General features: G+C 38.3%; 1 protein-coding gene and 1 long non-coding RNA gene across 2 annotated transcripts in view; both read right to left on the bottom strand.

Annotated features, from left to right (window-relative positions):
• Window positions 1-747: 747 nt before the first annotated feature.
• On the bottom strand, window positions 748-4,384 carry LOC147818701 (uncharacterized). The gene is made up of 4 exons (XR_015437725.1): window positions 4,183-4,384; window positions 2,803-2,909; window positions 2,593-2,704; window positions 748-2,464 (listed from the first exon to the last, which is right to left on the bottom strand). It is a non-coding gene; the product is annotated as an uncharacterized LOC147818701 (long non-coding RNA).
• A 1,061-nt stretch (window positions 4,385-5,445) lies between these two features.
• Window positions 5,446-16,661, bottom strand: part of cfap20dc (CFAP20 domain containing) — a 30,115-nt gene continuing 18,899 nt past the window's right edge. Inside the window, exons 14-17 of the mRNA XM_087176006.1 lie at window positions 15,878-16,117; window positions 10,887-10,948; window positions 6,841-6,935; window positions 5,446-5,954 (exon numbers count right to left, since the gene is read on the bottom strand). Of these exons, the coding sequence (XP_087032132.1) occupies window positions 5,836-5,954; window positions 6,841-6,935; window positions 10,887-10,948; window positions 15,878-16,117 (516 nt within the window). The 3' untranslated portion in view covers window positions 5,446-5,835. The remainder of the gene's footprint in view (window positions 5,955-6,840; window positions 6,936-10,886; window positions 10,949-15,877; window positions 16,118-16,661) is intronic.

The raw sequence follows: 16,661 nt of genomic DNA, 5'->3' as shown, positions 1-16,661 counted from the left end.
AGCAATATCTGCCTTTCTGGCGGTGAGATGATCTGAGTGTGTTTCCCCAAACCTTTATCACTAGCTACATGTTTTTAGTCTAATACAACAGCCCTGTAATAAATCATGAAGGTTATAATATTCAGTTTTTGTTGAGACTGTTTTAGAGAGGTGCTGATTCAGGCGGCTGCAGTTTGTGGTGCTGTTGAACTGCATTCCATTATATTGAAAGGTGTTTCTACTATTTTGTCCAACAGAAACACACGTCTGTGTACAGCTGAATGATATTTCACGGTGTTAGTTTCACCTGAGTGTATCTAATAAACTGGTATTATTATATATTATGTTCTGTGTAAATACAAGGCTGTTACATATCAGGAGCTTCACATTATGACAGTGGATGTTTGCGGCTTCGAATTCCTTACATGGTGTAATGCGAAAGAGAACCAGCAGAGGGTCTATGTGCACCGTTTACCAATCAGAGAGAACATAAAGCATTCAGAGATTCAGAGGACTGGATATCAGTGTAGGAATAAAATATCCATGTTGTGTTCTGTTTTTGTAAACAATGTGCCTGTTCACTTTGACAGCAGTGGCGCCACAAACCTTGTCTCTAATGGCTTCATTTGCTCTACTTTGCATCTGTCATTGAGAATTGAGCAGTATTATTATAATTAAAACAATTATGGATTTTCTTCCTAGTTAGCGCAGGTTTTTGTTATAGGCAAGAGACAGAGGGAGTAAATCAAGGACAATCCAAACACATCACTCAGTGCACAGGATGAATATATTTGGTAATCATCACACATATTTCTCAAATGTACAACACAAAAGACGAAAACACACTAGTCATCAGTACAATTCACACCACCATCAGTAATGGTAAAGAAAACACTTTCATTAGATATTTGCTAAATTTTCCAATAATACTTGAACTTCAAGCTGATAACAAGAAGAGAGTGATGACAACAAACTGCTTTCACTTCATAATTTGTTAATCATGCAAACACTAATTAAAGGAGAAACCATCGTGAAATGATTTCTGACAATGAATGATTAATCAGTTTGAGCCGTCACTGGCATCCTGTGACACATAATGACGACACCCTAGCAGGTGGAGTTGCTGTTTTGTTTTGCTTTGCTTACTTTTCGCTTTGTGGTTAATGTGGCTGTCAAAACATATCACGCAACATCATTCAGTGTAGGAGTCCATGAAAGAGTCGGTGGACTCTGAACTCTAAAGCAAATTTATCTTAAGTGGGTTAATGTGAGCATGAAAAGGGAAATAAATTTCAAAGGGAACAGGCCAGCTGGTAGATAGCTGCGTCTTAGTGTGACTATTTTTAGCTGCAAGTCAGTTAGGATGTTTGAAATATCTGAAATGTCAAATCTCCATGTGATGCTTTGTAGCCACCGCAAGTTTCATAACTGCTGGATAATGTTATATACTCATGTGTGTTAGGTGATCAATATAAAATGAATGTGAAGGTGTGCATCGTTTTTTAATGCAACAAGTGCCAATTCATGACATGTACTACACTGACAGTGAAATGATGCCGCAACAAAACATTTTGTTACATTTTGATTTGTTAGAACGAGGTTTATTTAGCCATATTCATGCAAGTGCTCATCCTGTTGCTGCTACTTTATTACCTGGCAATTGTTTTCTTTTAATCTCTACATTCTGTAATTTCATCAGTTTTCTGTGACTAATACAGATTTAGATTAAAACATCTGCCTGAAATTGTAACAGTGGAGTGTCGATTCTCTGTGGGATCAGTAGTCTCCTTTTTACATAACCAGAAGTCATTTGAGTAGGTAACATTAAAAATGTAGCTTCATGAAGCTTTAAACTCATTGTATGTCATGTACATGTGCGTTCTCCGGTGATTTAGTTTTGCACTTCGACAAAGCTGGGGGACTTTTGAGAGGCAGATTAAAAGAAAAAATGGTCCAGATACATGCAGCAGAGGCAGAGATATCCAGACGCTGGATCCTGCATTTCCAAGAATGCCCGTCTCTTTTCATGGGCTGTGTAAGACCTTGATGTGCAATTGGTAAGTGTTCCTTTAAAGGAGTCAGTGATAATACAGATTGAGATCAATATTTCTCCTTAAGCATAAAGAGATAACACTCCAGAAAACAAGAATTTAAACCAGATGATCAATGTAATCCACACTAAAGCTGCAACTAGAAGATTAATCAGTGAGTCGATCGATGGAAAATTTATCGCTAACTATTTTGATATTTGAGTAATGATTTAGATCATGGTTCAAGCAAAAAAAATAAAAGCATTTTTTGGTTCCAGCTTCTAAAATGTGAGAATTTGTTGCTTTTTCTGGTCTTAAATGAAAATCGTGTAGTGACGCTGAATGGACCAAATGATTAATCAAAAACATAACCGTTTGTCGCAGCCCTAAACCACATGATCCATCCACAATGAGCTCCTTTTATCCCGTCGATATGAGATTCATTCCAGAAGATCCTGTCAAAAGAAAAAGGGGAAGTTACAAATGACGTGTGATGTGATGAGGAAGGTTACAGGTGTGTCAACTTGTACTGTGGGACAGATGACAGTGAAAGCTACAAACAGGAATGCCACGAAGCACTGACCTCGTCTGACTCCTCTCCCACTGTGCAGAGCCCCCTGTCGCCATCCTCATCTGTCACCGCTGAACCCTGATCTTCCATCCGCCTCAGCAGTGAGTATCTGTATGTCGCCTCACTGAAATGAAGTTATATGACAGACCAGGGTGATGTGTTTTCACTGCACTGAGAATTTAGAATGAATCTCATTAAGGCTCATTAATTAAGTTTGCTTACTTGACTGGGAAGCAGTATTTTCGGATGATCAATACAAGAGCAGCTATCGCCACCACTGAGACGAAGATGACTGATGCAATAATCCCAGGGTGAAGCCTTAACCCGGCCTAAAAAGAGAAATGAATCCAATAAGCGCTAACAGTGGGGTAGTTAAAGAGCCCATAAACCCAACAGCTCAGTTCATGATGTGTTGCTTAGATAAAGAGGAAATACGAGCAGCAGATATGACAGCTGAACAGCGGTGCGTTATGGATCAGAGTGTTGTACAAGTGAAAAGCTCAACAGCAGGGGTATAAATCTCTTGCCGAGCAGAAGTATTTCTGACAATCACTGATCACTCACATTAGAATTGTGATCACTAGCCTATATCTTTTAAGTTAGGGCTATTCATAAGATCATAGGTAATGTTAGGAGTAGAATGTGAGCGCATTAGTCTTTGTAGCGATAATTAGGATTCACATGGAGTGTGGCCAAAAAGTAACAATCCAACAAGAGCAATTAATCACACAATTAATCACACAGAGGTGAGGAGGTGTCATGTATGAAAAACAATGAAACAGTGATGAACTATGACTGCAGTGACACAGGTTTTATTACCACACTGCTAACATATTCACATTATTTTGTCACTGATTAATCAACTTGCATAGTATTTGAAACATATAAAACGGGTTATGCACAAAACTTTAACAGATAGGATCTACAATACATATTTTTACCAATATATTGTACATTTATTAGTTATTTATTCTTTTATTATTTTCTCTTTACATTTACATTTTTTCTTAATTTATATATATTTCACTTATTCTCTTTATAATTTTTTTGGCCTTCCATACGTTACTTTATTTTTTACAATACTACATTACAGCAGGTTCTGCATTTGAAATGTGGCTTTTAATGTGAAAGATGTGAATTTTTTTTTTTCTACAAATCCATGAAGCACCATGCAGACATCGTAATTGAACTTAGACACGTGAACCCAAAGCCAACTACACCTACAGTATTATGACAGTACTTCTTTGTGAAGTGATATTTCGTTCCACTTAGTTATTCACTTCTGACCTCCAAAGTGAAGGGAGTAAGTTGAAGGATTCTAGCTATATTGCAAAACAAGGAGCATTGTGCAATGAGAGGATGATAGAGCCTCTTAACATCAAGTGTATTTTGTGTTTTTTTTCTCTCTCAGAAGTAAATGTGGTGTCTTTAGTTTTGCAAAGTGCATTGGTCTTAATCATCCCACTGCAGTACTTAACCACACGTATGTCAAAAAGTTCAAATTTGTTGTAATAAACAAGCAACTTTTGAAAACTTTGTATTTTCATACTTTAATTATAATTCACGGAGCTAACCGCCATATGGCTTTACATGTATATTTACCTGTTGTGATGACATCCTTGTGACCCTCAGAGCCTGGTTAGCCCACTTTCATCATGTAGCAAAAGAGCTCAGTACATTCTACTTAAATAAAGTGAAGCCCCACATTGCTGGGTCGGTGGGGGCATTTAAATTAATCAATTCAAATATTTTCTATCTGACATCAACCGCACCGGGCCAAACGCCATACTTGTTTACTTCCTGGTCTCACCTGTTGCGACCGTTGCGACGGGAAGCATTTCCACGCCCACTTTCAGGACACGTCACGTGGTGTTTAATGTCAGGGTCACATGATCTTCCAGTGAGAGATGTTCAAAACAGAAATCAGGCTTGTGCGTTTTATGGAGTACATCAATCTGTCTTACAGCGTGGAAACACAAATGACAACATAGGTTCTTATTATTTTAGAAAAGCCCATTTCAATGGATCATCCTCTTGGAAAAAGTCCTACAGTAGCCCATACCTTGCATTTGTACAGTCAGTCATGTATCATAAGATAAAATGAGATAAATGTTTAAAATGCAAATCCAAATTCTTGATTTCTATGCTTGAGGTCTTTTTTGGTAAGCATGCTTTTTGCTGTAATTGGAAAACACACCTTATAGGACCGAATGTTTGCTGAGCTCTAATTTGTTGAACACCACATTTATAAGCAGGCTTGCTGAAATAATGAAAAATATCTTTGGCTTGCTGGGCCAACTGAATGGTCGGTCACGGATCCAGTTGAGGTATTGTTTGATTAAAACTACTGGGAATCACAATGTGATAAATACATGTTGTTATTTTCCCCTTTTGTTTCATTTTTGCCTTTCATTGTGAAACAACTCATCTCAAGCTGTAATGATGAATCAGTCTTGTATCAGCTGCTCATCAGGTGTGATCAGTGTTTTGGCAAGACTGATGAAAAGACCTGCCAGCCCCACGAGCTCCCCGTCTGTTGTTACTGCTGGCAACATTTACAGGCCATAGAAGAAAAAAAAAACATAGCTACAGGTTCATTTGTGAATACACTTATTACAACAAGGGAATTGTAGAAGAGGAATAAACATTTCAAGTGCCTTCAAAAGCAGTCATCTTTTTTCTTCACTTTTGCTTTTTGGGTTATTAAACGTAGGTGAGTACAGCTCTGTCTCCCTGCTGCAATTAATTAAAACTGAGGTAAACACAGGAAGAAATCAGAACGACTGCTGTTTCAATTCAAATTTAATTAAAACAATACGGTATATACACATGCATCAATGATTAAATTATCATAAAGAACAAAACGGCCTCATACTGTAAAAAAATTATGTCAATGTCATACTTTTAATGAAAAGAAGTTCTAGGATGTTCTATCAGAGGGCTTTCATATTAATTTGATAGCTAAGACTGAAAAGACGTTTTACCATCAGATGTGCTGGTGAATGGGCAGCTACGTCAATTCTTGCAAAAAGCTTGTATCTGATTTATTGAGTCTATCTCCCTTAACATGACACTACTTATAGTGATGCAAAGCTCCTGTTAGTTCCCCCAAAAAAGCATGAAAAGGTTTTTGTGAGTAGGATATTCACTACTGATCAATAAGCTAGGCCTAAAAAAAAAAAAAAAAATCCTGAAGCCATTTATCCACAGTCAATGACATGTAATTTATTAATTCTGATTCTCTTGAGCTTCGAGTCAAGCTAGTTCATAGTACTTCCCCGTCTTTGGATCGAAGTAGCAGTTCAGGCAAGGATCATAGAGCAGATTCAAATACTCGTCCTTGTTCCCCTCTTCATTCACAGGCTCATCCTCTCCTGAAATAATGCCAGAAAGTCACTCTGCAACACTTAAAAGTAAATGTTGAAAACTATATAGCAAGCAGTGCAACAGTATTTCAAATAAATGAAGTATGTACAGGTAAAAATGCATAAATGTAATTTGTATATTGTATTTTTTATTGAACAGTAACATTGCCATGCCAGATATGATAAAGAGCCTTCTCTATCAGCTGATTCTGGAATAAAATGAGAAGTGTGGATAGTGAGGTGACCTTCAGACTAGAGGTGGATTTAGAAGTTTTCTGTCACTGCCATTTTTTCTCTCATCAATCAAGACCTAGGACACCCAGACCCAGTACCACATTATGGAGCTGTAAAGAGATTCCCTGTAATCCCTACTACTTTAAAGCATGAGAATTTAGCTGTTAAACTGACAGGCAGTTAAATGCTAAAAAGGTTATGGAATGCTCCAAGAGGAACATTTTATCTTATCAGAACTTGGGTGACGATAATGAAAACTAATTATAAGACACATTGTGTAAGAGGTTTTAAAATGATGTTGTAAACTGGAAAGGTTTCATCAATTAACCTTGTCGATGTGTCTAGGGGGTACGGACCTGTAATGAGCCTGTCTCTTTTGACCTATGGAGTTATGTGGAGGACAGAGAGCTCCACTCTCCTGGGTTTTTTACTCTTAATTAGGTGCAGTTTCACACGCTTTCCCTTCTCGCTTTGTGCAGTCTTTGGCGGAAACTTAACAGTGTTGTAAGCTCTGACACCACCGAATATTGACATTACATGTATGCATTTGTGCAATTAGTGTGGTTAATGTTAAAACACTGGATTGTTTGCCATCTTCCTGACTTCAAAGGACACAAAAGGGTATGTGGAGGCGAAAGGACTAAAATTAAGGTTACGGTACCTTCGACTTGATATTCCCTGTTGTTCCATGTATTCCCTGACCTTCTCCGCTGGCTGGGAGGCATAATAGGAGGGCTGAGCACGTCCATCCACTCCCTAGGGAAAAAAACATACATGCACACAGTCATGACAACACATCGCCATCCTACTACTGTTCCCTGCACACCAAACTGCCGCTATATGACATTTTAACAATGAAGTCCCATCATCGTGCGCTCTCAAAATCCCATCTAAGCTTCCATTGTCCTTGAGCTGCTTCTCCTGCGCACTTAGCCTCTCAGCCCCACAGTTTTACCTGAAGGATCATTTATTAGATCCAGGCTCAAGCTGCGACTTCCAAGTGTCCACATTCTGGCCCTGAGTAGGGGTCTTAACCTTGCAGTGTGTTGGTGAGAGCAAGACTTCCTTTCTCTCTAAATGAGTTTATCTTCCCTGTCTGAGATGCACACAGGCTCCAACTATACATCAGTCATTTTCCAGTAATTGAAGGCACTGCTCTTTTAGTACCGAGCAACACATTAGAGCCACAGAAAAAAATGCCACAAGATGAATTATTACTTGAAAGGTTCATTTGTTAAACAGAATGCATAATCATTTTAGACTATACATCAGCTGCACAATTATCCGTTTACATCTTCTGCCTCTGGACATAACATCTCATAAGAGCACATCATGGCATATTTAATGAGGAAGTCAAATGTACAACATTCAGTTGAGAGCAGGCAATTCAAATATTCATCTCTGTCTGTGTTGCCATTAAGAGCTGCAATGACTGATAATGTCACTCTCTCTGAAAACAAAGTACATTTACAAAATGTTCACTGAGCACATGCACTATTGACAAAATCTTGCCATGACAATACTTTCAGCAGGCCACATTCAAAAGATTCATCTTCATCATCTCTGACCACCTCTGTAAATTAAATAATATGTGGTTTTAATGGGTACCATTGTATCTTCTTTGTCAATTTCACAGTAAATACTATGATAATGTAAGTATATCTACATTTAGTGATGTGGTATCTGGAACTAACTGCAGCAGTGAATTAAAAATACCAAAGATGGCAATGGCACGTAAACAAACTGTTTGATAGTGTATCAAATAAACAACATTGCAACACCTGTATGAAATAGTGGGCCCGACACAGCTTTCAACCGAATAACATCTGAAATACACCTACAAATACTGTAAATGTTTAAGCCCCATGGTTAGAATAGACTCGGAATTAAAAAAAGCAATGCAAAAATTAGCACTGCTTCATTTTTGTGAGATCTTTCCATTCGTTTTAGCTTGAGCTAGAAATGACTTCCTCATTTCTAACTGTATACTTCCACAGTGATCTAGCACATTATCTCTCTCGAGGCTCTGATTTTTCTTTCTAACAAAGGCATTTACCCCCCTCTAACACCCCTTTGACTGCGTGATAGGCAGGAACATCGTACAAAAGTTAATGGAAGCAATTTTCAAGGACAAGGGCCTCTGCTGCAGAGCTGTAAATTGGACTTCAAATTGTTAAGTGGGACTTGGTAGGAGTGATTAAATTCTTAGATTTTAAAGTCATTATAATCCAGATATAGAAGAACCTGTGATAAAGGGAATAAATTAGTTTGATTTAATTTGAGCAAGTAAACTGTTGCTGCTCGGCGGTGAAGTATATTGAAATTAAGCTATACAAATATCTCCCAGTGACACACTATCAAGGCAGATCTGTTTGTCTGACACCCTGACAATTTTACTGAAGTCCACAATAGTCTTTATTACAGAACAATTTCAATTGTTGCTCAAGGTCTCTCTGACAGCCTGATGCATGGTTACATATTTGCTACGCTAGCCAAAGGCAGACACGAGTATCACATGCAAAGAAACATGTTAAAAATGGTAGAAAAGCCCTGGCAACATTAAGCACAGCAACTGGAGCATTTTAGCTGCTCAGCGGCGAGGAAGCCTTGCAGTGGTGCCAGGATGCTCCAAAAGCACCACGATACAATTCACTGTAAGGGTGTCTCAGAATGTAATGCCTAAAAGAAAAGAAAGAAAACAACGACAAATCCTGTGCAGCTGCTCTTCAATATGTAAATCAAGGCTTGCTTCGAAGTCTAATTTCAGAAGTACAGCTGCGGATGCCGTAGAGCTGTGTAAGACAAGCCGGAGAGCGTGTTTGAGGTGTCTGTCAATAGCAATATTCATTTGAGTGGACTTTCAATCAAACAGCATAACCTCACTGAATATTTAAAAAGCTCAAAGACATGTTGGCACTGAAATATGTAAAAAAAAAAACAAAAAAAAAACTGCCCCGACTGTTGATCCGATGCATTACATTAAACGATAAAACACTTATAAACAACAACACCTAATACGTTTATTTAAAATATTTAAATACATGCAAGTCTACACATGTTCACACCAGGCTACCTTGCTTTTCATCAATAAATCAAAAGTGTTAGAGAAGAGGTGGTTGCATAATTTGAGTAGCGGAACTATGATGCAATCCCTTTGTCTTCTTTTGTAACATGCCGCATGCTTGTGTACACCGACATAGAGATGGAGATGTGCAGAGACAGGGCTCTGCATTAGCGGGTGGTGGGGCTGTGTGGGGTCTCCAAAACCCCCCGGAGGAGAACTGGATTTATCCGTACACTGCCATGGTCAGGTCTTGATATGGATATACAGTTGATGTAAGCCAGCTTTAGACACTACTCAGAATCCAGTCAATGCGATTGCACTACATACTCCACCATGTTCCCGATGTTAATCTGTGGTATTGTATTATTAATGATAGTATTGGAGGTATTTCAGCAGAGAGTTTCTTTTACATATTAAATCTACCTCTAAGAGCTATTTGACATGAGCCTTAACTCTGAGATATTTTCTCTTCAGGAAACATTACAAAAAAAAACCAGGTCTGATTTAAATGTCAGTGAGGTTTACAGTGTACGTAATTTTATTTCATCTTGCTTCTATGAAGCCCATTTGACTTCCTTTCAAGAAAAAAAAGAAAAAATCCACACTCAGATAGTCTTTCACTACCACATAAAAACAATATGTACTGTTCAACACGCATCAAAGGATATTTCTGATGAAGCGTTGCCCACTTTCTATCATTTCACTTTGTCAATCTCTCATTTAGTGGTTCCCTGGGCTTTCTGCTACATAATACTGTATGTATTCTACTTACTGCTGCATTGTATATGTCTGACATTTATTTTGGATAGACTTCGTGTTAATTCTTCTGCCTCCTCCAGTTATATAAGTCCATTCATCGATGTGTTTTCAGTTTTGAGCTTAGAACTTAACTTTTATTCTAGTTTTAACCTTTAGGCAGGTAAAACAAGGTGGAATGTGTCTTGTAGCTGTTTTGTATTAAGAATACTGAGGCTCCTACTGTGCAGAAATTGGCCTTCTCCTCATCAATGATGGATTTCTCCCTGTATGGCTGCTGCAAGTCAGTGCTCAGACGTAGGACTAAACCTTGCTTTTTGACAATTTTTTAAAGACCAGAACGAAGTACTTGATGTCTAACATTGATTATGTAGTGCCAAGCTAAAAAGTGCCAATAAAAAGTTGCCAGTGATGAATCTGACAAGCACAATAATACGTGTAAAGTAATTAGCACTTGTGAAACTAACAACAGCAGTTCAGGGAGAAGAGAACGACAGTGCCTGGCATATTCTCAATTTATTTGTACTCATCTGTGAGCGAGATAAGCCTCCATCTGCATATCTATCTGACAGTTGACATTTAGCCTTAATACTATAGTCACTGGTTACCATCTGATTATGAATCTCAGGGTGTGTATTATGTACATGCCACCAAATACAAATACAGGTTACATGAGTCCATTATCCAGGCATTACATGAAATACATCAGTTTGGCCTGTAATTGCAATTTCAAGCAAGATACATAAGAATGTACAAAACATAAACATTAAATGTAGTTTTGTTTCTGCTCTTGGAGTGTGGTTGCTTTGTCTTACTTGTGTAGATTTTGTTGTGAATTTACAAAAGTGGAGCCTTGCAGAGTGACTCTGTGACACATGCTTGCTTACCTGGGATTTGAGTGTAGGAGGGGGTTTATTTCATTTTGGTAGTGGTGACCCTGATTAGCTGGCTAGAACAGTGTTGAGGGGGAAAAATAAAAGAGAATGTGTTAAAATGTCACCAAATACTAATAATTCAAGTACTTACAAAATGTTTCCACAAATTATCAGCATTATTTAGTTGTCTCTGTTAAGTTTAAAAGACCACAGCGTGATCTGGTTGGACATAAAAACAATAAAATGTACAATCACAACACATCAGGACTAAAATGTTTTTCAGGTTCAGAATGACCTATTCCATTCAATACCGCCCACTATCAGACTACTATTAAAGCTTGATTGCTCGATAAATGATGGTTGTCTCTCAACAGAAATTGTGTAATTTTTGACTGATTAAGTATCAAATGGCATTTTATCACTGTTGTGCACATGGAGAATTTTGTAATTCAGCGTAAGGGCAATTCATGCATTCTGCTTGTATTTTATTGCCATTACAATACACGTTGCAAGCTCAAGACGTCACACAGAAAATCTATTTCTATTTATTGCTATGCTGATACATAAATAGATCTGATGCTGTTTAGCTGGATCTTATCACTACATAATTTTTGTCTTTCTACCAATCATCACTCAGGTATAAATGCAAGGTGAAGAAAAACATGGCTTTTATGGAGAGACCACTGTACAGAAGATCAACTAAGTTGCTCAATATCACATACAATGTTTTACTGAAATTTACAGGTGCACATTGACAATGGTGCCCGATCAAGCCCAAGATAGACAAGGAAAATGTTCACAAATCTTTAGCAAAACCACAAATTAAGTTTAAAGTGTCTATACTTTATGGAAATCCGTGTGCAGCCTTCTCAGGTTAAGAGAAAAAGTAATTTTCTATGTTGTGTGCCGAGCTAACTGACAAACAGTTAAGTATTAAAGATCGGTGCCTTTCTGGCAGACAACAGGAGAAAAAGAAACAAAATAAAAAATGGAAAGAACAGCAAGCTGCAGGGACAAAAAAGATTGGAGTGTTATATATATGCGATTGGGGACATTTAAAACACTAACAGTTACATTTTTTGTGAGCTGTTAGTATAAGAGACCTCCAACTGAGGTATTATTAGAGGTAGAAGATAGGAATAGTTTGACTTATATTCAGCTGTATGAAACACAAGTGCATTACCATCTCCATCTTGTCAAAGCTAAAAACCATATTATAGCCTCAGGAGGCTTTTTAAGCCTAGGGCCTGTTTAAAGGCTATTACATTGCGTGACTTTGATAAAGAAGCAGTCATGTTGTAGCTGCAGTGCTTGCATTGCTTAAGTAAATTTTAGCTATCTGAGTGCTGCAGTACCTTCTTTGTGTAATCCTCTTCTAAAAATAAGTCGGGACCTAAAATTGCACCCTGTGGAATTTTGCAGGTAATATGCATTGATGATGATGATGATGAGTTACCTGTGGGGTGATGGAGAAAATTCTACTGGGGAGATAGTTGCCGAACCATTTCTCTACTCTATCTGTTATATTAAACCCAGTGCCTCACATGGTCATTTAAACATGCATGAACTGCACTTTCAAAGGGCAAACTTCGGTCTAAAGGAATTAAAGTGCATCAGCTGTTAACACTGGTACATCACTTATTTCGAACAGACATCACCTCTTTATCCAACAGCAAAATGTGGTCAGATGTGTGAAGGTAGAAGTGCTGGCTGAAACACTAACTGCTCTACAGTTTCCCAGAAAAAAACCCAGGATAGGTGTTAGCTAAGAGGTTGTTACGAACCAGGTATGGCTCAGCCTGGGTCCTGAACCCTCCATGCTGGGTAAAATGACACTACAACAATCAGAAAACATAAAAGAGCTCTTCTTGCCTCTGATCGACACTGCTTCAGACCCTATTATTTCTGTCCCTTTGCCTGTCCTGTTCTTTAAATTAATAATAAATAAATCATAAATAATAATAAATAAGTTCACCAGAAACCTTTGTTTCAAAAAACATGGGTTATAAAATTGTGCTACAGTAGTATTTCTGGATGGCACTCACCTGTTTGGCAAAGAAACCAAACAGTGGTGGTGCAAGATGATGTGTTTTTAACATCAATCTTACTGACCTATTTATCAGGCAGGTACCAGGTAATGGCTGGTGGATCAGCTCCACTCTAGTGACTACTTTCCTTCTTTTTCTTCTCTGTAGGCAGTTCCAATTGTTTATGCCCCATTGTACAACTGCCCTGGCAGAATTACAGGCTGAGCAGTATTACATTCATGAATCTCCGACCTTTCACTACTCTTCCTCCTAATATTATTTCTTCTCCTAACACATCTAATATTATTAATCCTCCTTTGAATTTAAGACATCTTGGACTCAGCCTTGCACACCAAAATATAAGAAGCTTGCTTCCAAAAATTGACCTTATACATGTGTTATTAAGTGAAACTGCACTACTTTTTAATCCTCACAGAAACCTGGGTTCAGTGCCAGTCTTTAAAGACATAACTGTTGCTGGATATAAGTCATTTACATGTGGCAGGAAAAGTAAAGGAGTAAAGCAGAACACTGACTATGTTGGTCCAAATATATATGAGAGGGGGAATACTCACACCATTACTTTTGGCATTTACCACTGCCTTTGGGAACTTACGGTCAACCTAACTTGAAAAAAACTTACTTCTGTTTGCTCCTGAATGGTGAGTATCAACCCAGATTCATATTATCATCCTTCTCTATACAAAACATTTCGAATAAAAAATAGATCAAATCCTTGGTTTTCTCCCCTGAACTTGTTCTTTTTGTAACAGAATGATATTACTGTCTACTGCGAGAGCTTCTGGCACAAACACTGACTGGTAGAATTTTAAACAACAGAACTATGTCGTCATCTTTATATGGAAAACTAAATCTGTCATTTATCTATTCGATCAGTACTTGAATTAAGTAAACTCTTTAAAAGAATTTAAGATTGGTTTTAGTCCTCCATACTGATCTCTTATTAATACTAGAATAACCACCTCACAATTGTATGTCTCTGCCATTCAGTCAAGTTGCAGGAAATATGGTCATAATCTCCCCTTCTGTTCTTGAGAACATTGCAGAACATTATGGTGATAGACATTAAATGTCATCAAATCATCATTTCATCCCATTAGACATTCGTGTGAAGTTATGTCATAATTAGCGCAATTCTTGAGTTATGACCCAAAAAATGTTTTGTGAGGTCACATTGACGGTGACGTTGACCTTTGACCTTTTACCACCAAAATCTAAGCAGTTCATCTTTGAGTCCAAGTGGACATTTGTACCAAATTTGAAGATATTCCCTCAAGGCGCTACTGAGATATCACTTTCACAAGAATGGGACGTACAACAACCCGAAAACATAATGCCTCCTGCCATGGCTGTCACCAGTGCTTGGGCATAAAAAGTGATACGGTTGAAACTTTTCATCCCATCATTAGAACGATTTGGTAGCTTATCTTCATGTCAAAACTAACTATCCAACGTCTCCATTGGAGAACATGGAACTGACATAAAGTCAGCGGAGCACAGCCAGTGTGAAGAAAGAAACGTCACTTTTCAAACCAAGAGAAAATAAGTACCCTATACTGTAAATATCATGGGTGTTTGCTCTCTTATTCTTCGTTTCCCTCATTGCCATTTGTAGCTGTAACATTTTGGTCCGAGTGAAAAAACATATACATTCTGACATGAGAGCTCACAGGAAGAATATGTATCAAATCTAGGACCACATACCAAACCGTCTGAAATCTAGTTTCACACAATCATACAACATCTACAAGTTGATTGTATTGTGTTCAACCTAGTAACTGAAGAATGGCACACAATTACCTGGGGGTAAAGTTACATCTAGGCTGGTACACGAACTGCAGCAGCATGGATGTCAACAGCAGGGACCACTAAAATCACAACATCCACAGACAAGAAATGGCTTGTCAGTTTCGGTGGAGGAGTCCCAGCAGCAGACAGTAACTGTTCTCTTCCCAGGTGCCCTAATCGCCGCTTGTTTTTATCTTTGACTGATATTTATTAGGCTATTTTTGCAGTTTTATTTGTCACAATGTCACAATGACTATGTTTTATAGTCAATATTTTTCTTTATTTCTCTTTTTCTTTCTGTCTTTATTGGCAAGCGTTTTCTTAATATGCTGTTGGTGGTGCTGTTGCCATATAAATTTAGAATTGTAAAGCACTGCAGCTGATTCAAGAAACATCACCTCAGGGTTTGATAAAGTCACATGTAAGTCTCATCCTGTCCCTGTAGAAAACTGAACCTACTCTAAGGTCTAAAGATACACATTTTTATTGGTGACCACATCACTCTGTCCTCAAAAAGGACCCATGAAATGATAATCCCTGTGGTAATACCACTATTCATTGTATTCTACTTGAATCTCAGTATATTAACAGATACCTGCATGTACAGAAATGGTAAGGCCTATAACTCAAGAATCTGTAATGACTGTATTCACTGGGGATCCTACAGTGGACCCAGTAGGGCCGAGCAGGGCAGTGTTCTCTCTTCATAAGTGCAATGTGCTTATGCTAATGGACCATAGATCTAAATGACCTTCAATAGCCAAGAGCAAACTATACCATCTTTGAATTCTAAAAAGACTTCTGGGGATAATTTCAAATGACCTAAATAATTTTTAGTCTCTGGGGAGACTGTGGATATTCTGCCAGTGTACTTTTAAAAGCTGTAAGAGGCCAATTAAAGTGTTTCTATCTCCATAATCTTTTGTAATGCAGAAAACACACTGGAGAAAGAGGTGCATTAGCACTTTCTGGTAGCATAAGTTGGAGGCTTGAAATGGAAATTAGCAGGTGAGGATCAGCGAGGGTCACAGAAATTATTCCAGACGGAGATAGAAAGAGGAACAACCTACTAATGATTGTAATTTGTAGTTAAGCTGCATGTATGTTGCTTGTTAATGATGCATCAACAGCAAAAGATCAAATGTAGCAGAGTATGTGAGCACAGACCATGGAGATGTGGGTCCATGTCGAGGCGTCGTCACTGCTCATACTGATGCTGACATTACACTGGTGGATCTGAGATGCACTGAGGCCCGAGGCTCTACACTCATCTTCCTCCTGCTCCCTTTTTAGGCTTGCCAGCATTCGGAGCTCCTCATCATCATCCCCATGCATCCTTAGACTGCCAAGCAGGTGTGAGTCGTAATGACTGGAATCAACAGGCTCCAGTTTCTCATCTTCTTCTTCCTTAAAAACAATCGCCCATAAAACAAAGATTACTTATATGGAAGAAATCCAAAAGACAGTACTTTGCACTTAGTCACAGTCACACATATAAACTAAATCCACAAAATTGACTAAATGTTTTACGAAGCCAACAAACTAGTGTAAATCAGACAGAGCTCAAGGCAGTGCTGGACGTAAGCCACTCTTTTGACCCTAAGAGGAAATGTCTTTTAACAGTGGATCTATTGGTTTAAGAGAGTGCTATGCTAACTTGATTCGTCTGACAAAGTGCAAGGAAGTCTGGTGTTGCCATGGTGTTAAATCAATGGCAGTCAATAAACCAGGGCTGCAGGGAGGGAAACAAACTCCATGTCATATTTCTCTGACAACCTTTCAGTCAAAGCCTTCACTGCATGCTGCCTGCTAGAGTCGGCACAAATCAGCAGTCAGGAGCTGCACTGATGAAGGATGCTGGGATATGTCTCAGCAGTGAGTTGTGTAAACGCAGAAAGCAACAGCCAAGTGACAGATCTCCCTTCAGGCCCTGTGATCGCTCCAGTTGACT

Source organism: Seriola lalandi, unplaced genomic scaffold (assembly GCF_002814215.2).
Source record: "Seriola lalandi dorsalis isolate HSWRI2012SDOR001 ecotype SW California unplaced genomic scaffold, Sedor1 jcf7180002054522, whole genome shotgun sequence".
NCBI lineage: Eukaryota > Metazoa > Chordata > Actinopteri > Carangiformes > Carangidae > Seriola > Seriola lalandi.
The sequence above is the reverse complement of the archived record's forward strand: the minus strand, read 5'-3'. Positions and strand labels throughout refer to the sequence as shown.